We start from the raw sequence: 3,014 nt of genomic DNA, 5'->3' as shown, positions 1-3,014 counted from the left end.
CAATATTTAACAACGATTTTCAGTCACTAGAGATCACTTTTTTACTAATGGGGACATCATTATTTTTTTATTTTCTTCTAATTGCATGGAATAAATTATTTTACCATACAATTTTATACTAACAATCAAGTACATAGTCTATATAGCCAAATATAAAACAAAACATGGATAGAGAATCTTATTCATTGTATTCCAATATGAGAGGTTAATGATTTCAATCATACATAAGTATATATTATTAAATTTATTATCATGAATTAGGATCAAAACTATCAAAACAACAAATCCAACTATTTAAATGCCAGCTTTACTGCATGATACAGTTGGATATGCGTTGGAAGGGATAGACACATCCGCATTCTTACAAGTCGCATAAACGTTACCCTTAGAGCTTGACGATATGTTTACATTGTCAAAAACAATATTGCTGCATGGAATTTGATTGCTGCAATCTAGGAGTATTGCTTGATTAATTGCCGACCTTCCTTGCACATTTATATACTTCACATTGCTCACTTCCACCGCGCCCGGCTTCAAAATAAATATATCAATACAAGTAATTCTTATTTTATTCCACGAAATTAACTAAACACGATGTATACCAAAATACTTACCTTTTCCGGACAATTGTGTTTTCCATTGCAATAATTTTGATCAATAATAATAGAGTTCTTAACATCATTCAATTGAATGTGTTCAAATGTAATATTTCTTGCATAACCTTTTCCACCCTAAAAAGTAACATCAAATCATAGTGTTAAATAATTTCTTAGTTATAAGTTTACTTTTCAACATAGTTAATTTACCTGCCATGTCTTTATCCTTGCCCCATTAGTTGTTCTTGTGAAATTGCAATTTACTATATGAACATCTTCCACAGTATCAACAGACCCGCTTTGGCCGAGGCTACCCACACTTCAATAATATCAAAACAAAAAAACATGATTATATATGATGGTTCTCATCAAGATCCGAAAAGGGTTTTCAAATGAGCTCTATTTTACCTTATGCCATGCCCAGGTCCGCATTGAATTCCTTCAATAAAAATGTTTGAAGTACCAGAAGAAATTGCAATACAATCATCACCTACAATAATATATATACACAATAAATTAGATGTATTTTTTTTATTAAAAAATTACTATAAACTAGCGACATGACAATTGATCATACCTGTGCCAATAATAGAGTTGGTGATATTAACGTTATGTGTGAAAGAGATGCCGATTCCATCCGTATTAGGGCTATTTTCGGGTGCGGTGATTGTAAGTTGGGTAATTGTAACGTCGCTGCATGAATATATGCTTATATGTCTACCTGGAGGGTTGATATGAGTCAACCCTCTTAATTCAAGGTTTTTGCATCTTGAAAATCTTAATCCCTACATCAATTAATGCTCACATTTGTAAAAGTGGTAATGATAAAAACAAAACAATTATCAACACAATGATAATTAAGAATAAAATCAATATTGATTGGATATTCATACAACACTCTTATTACCATCGGTGGTTGTGAGCACATTCCTTGCTGAAAATGAAGAAACAAGATAAAAAATTAACATATTAATATTAGTATATCAGTTGAAAAGTATATTAAATCGATATTGATTGATATTCATAAAAGAGTTGTAGTTACCGTCGACGGTTTTTGGCCTTTAATTCCTTCCTGCAAATGAAGAACCAAGAAAAACAATTCAACATATCAGTTGATATATAAGTTTTGAGAGTATATCAACATTATTAAGTGAAGACAAAAGTAGTACTATTTGCTTATAGAATCAATTTTGAAAGTTAAAAATGATCAAATTCTTACGTTTTGGTAATTGTCATTGATATTGTTATCACGGTCATAATAGAAAGTTTTCCACCATGGTGAACCTTGTCCATCAAGTTTCCCGCTTCCAAAAATTTGAAGACCGTCAACATTTGAGAACTCTATCCATGCACCGTCCACACAACCAGTCCAATCACTTTTGGTTTTGGGTCCCATTAGGGTTCCATCAATCTAAAAAGATTTATTTTGTATTTTTTTTAATTAATTAAATAAATAAAATTATCTAAATATATAGATTGAAAAGAAATTAAAATATGCATGGGTCATCCAAGATTCTTGTTTTTATCATCAAATTAGATCACCTGAACTTGAATATATGATGGTCCTTTACAAGGACCTTTGAATTGAAGAGGACTCAACAAGTATGTCTTTCCTCCAGGAACCACCATGGTGGCACTGCTGCTACTTGCACATGCTTTAGCCCATGCTTGTAAGAAAGCCTTCAAATTAATTAGGGTTCATCAATTCGTGTCCATTGTAATATTAAACTGAGATTAGTCTAAAGAATGGATGAAATTCTTTGCCTTTTTATGGCTATTATTATATTGACTCTACGTCGTCTTTCAACAAAAATATAGATTCAAATTAAAGTTGAATTTGTTACTGTATGCATGCATGCTTTATTTTAATCAAGCTCGTTGAATATTTGTCTAACCATGAAATTATTCATAGTAATATCAAGTTTATAAAACGATTAGCGAATAAATAATTACTTGTGAATCGTCTACACTCCCATCTCCTTTGGCACCAAAGGCCGTTACATCAAATGTATCTGCTAGACTAAGGTTTAGAATTACTATTAGACAAAATGAAAACACCAAAATTGTATTTAACCATTCCTGTCAATAAAAAAGATAAATAAGTGAATATCATATATAACTAATATAAAATAGTTAAAAGAAATATTTTATTTTATGAAGTAATGTCTCACCATGTTATAAAAACTCACAAGTCAATTAATAATCCAAAGAAGAAAATATTGAATGTATTCTAATGAAATAACAACACTTGTTATATATTGAATGTAGTCTAATGAAAGAACAACACTTGTTTATATAGCAGTCTTTTAATTATTTAAAGAAAAATGAGAAATATATAAAATAATCATATTTATAAAATGTTGGTTACATTTATATTTTTTTATTACTATTTAAGATTTTCAAAATATTATTTAAAAT

The 3,014-nt window shown here is 29.7% G+C and overlaps 1 protein-coding gene across 1 annotated transcript; it reads right to left on the bottom strand.

The window, feature by feature from the left end:
• Positions 1–294: 294 nt before the first annotated feature.
• LOC124924296 (probable polygalacturonase At3g15720) lies at positions 295–2,225 on the bottom strand. The gene is made up of 9 exons (XM_047464355.1): positions 2,139–2,225; positions 1,816–2,007; positions 1,639–1,668; positions 1,504–1,530; positions 1,174–1,381; positions 1,005–1,086; positions 807–915; positions 615–731; positions 295–531 (listed from the first exon to the last, which is right to left on the bottom strand). The coding sequence occupies exons 1-9, from the start codon at positions 2,223–2,225 to the stop codon at positions 295–297; spliced, it is 1,089 nt and encodes a 362-aa protein (XP_047320311.1).
• Positions 2,226–3,014: the final 789 nt, after the last annotated feature.

Source organism: Impatiens glandulifera, chromosome 2 (genome assembly GCF_907164915.1).
Source record: "Impatiens glandulifera chromosome 2, dImpGla2.1, whole genome shotgun sequence".
NCBI lineage: Eukaryota > Viridiplantae > Streptophyta > Magnoliopsida > Ericales > Balsaminaceae > Impatiens > Impatiens glandulifera.
Note: the sequence above shows the minus strand (reverse complement) of the source record. Positions and strands in the feature narration are given on the sequence as shown.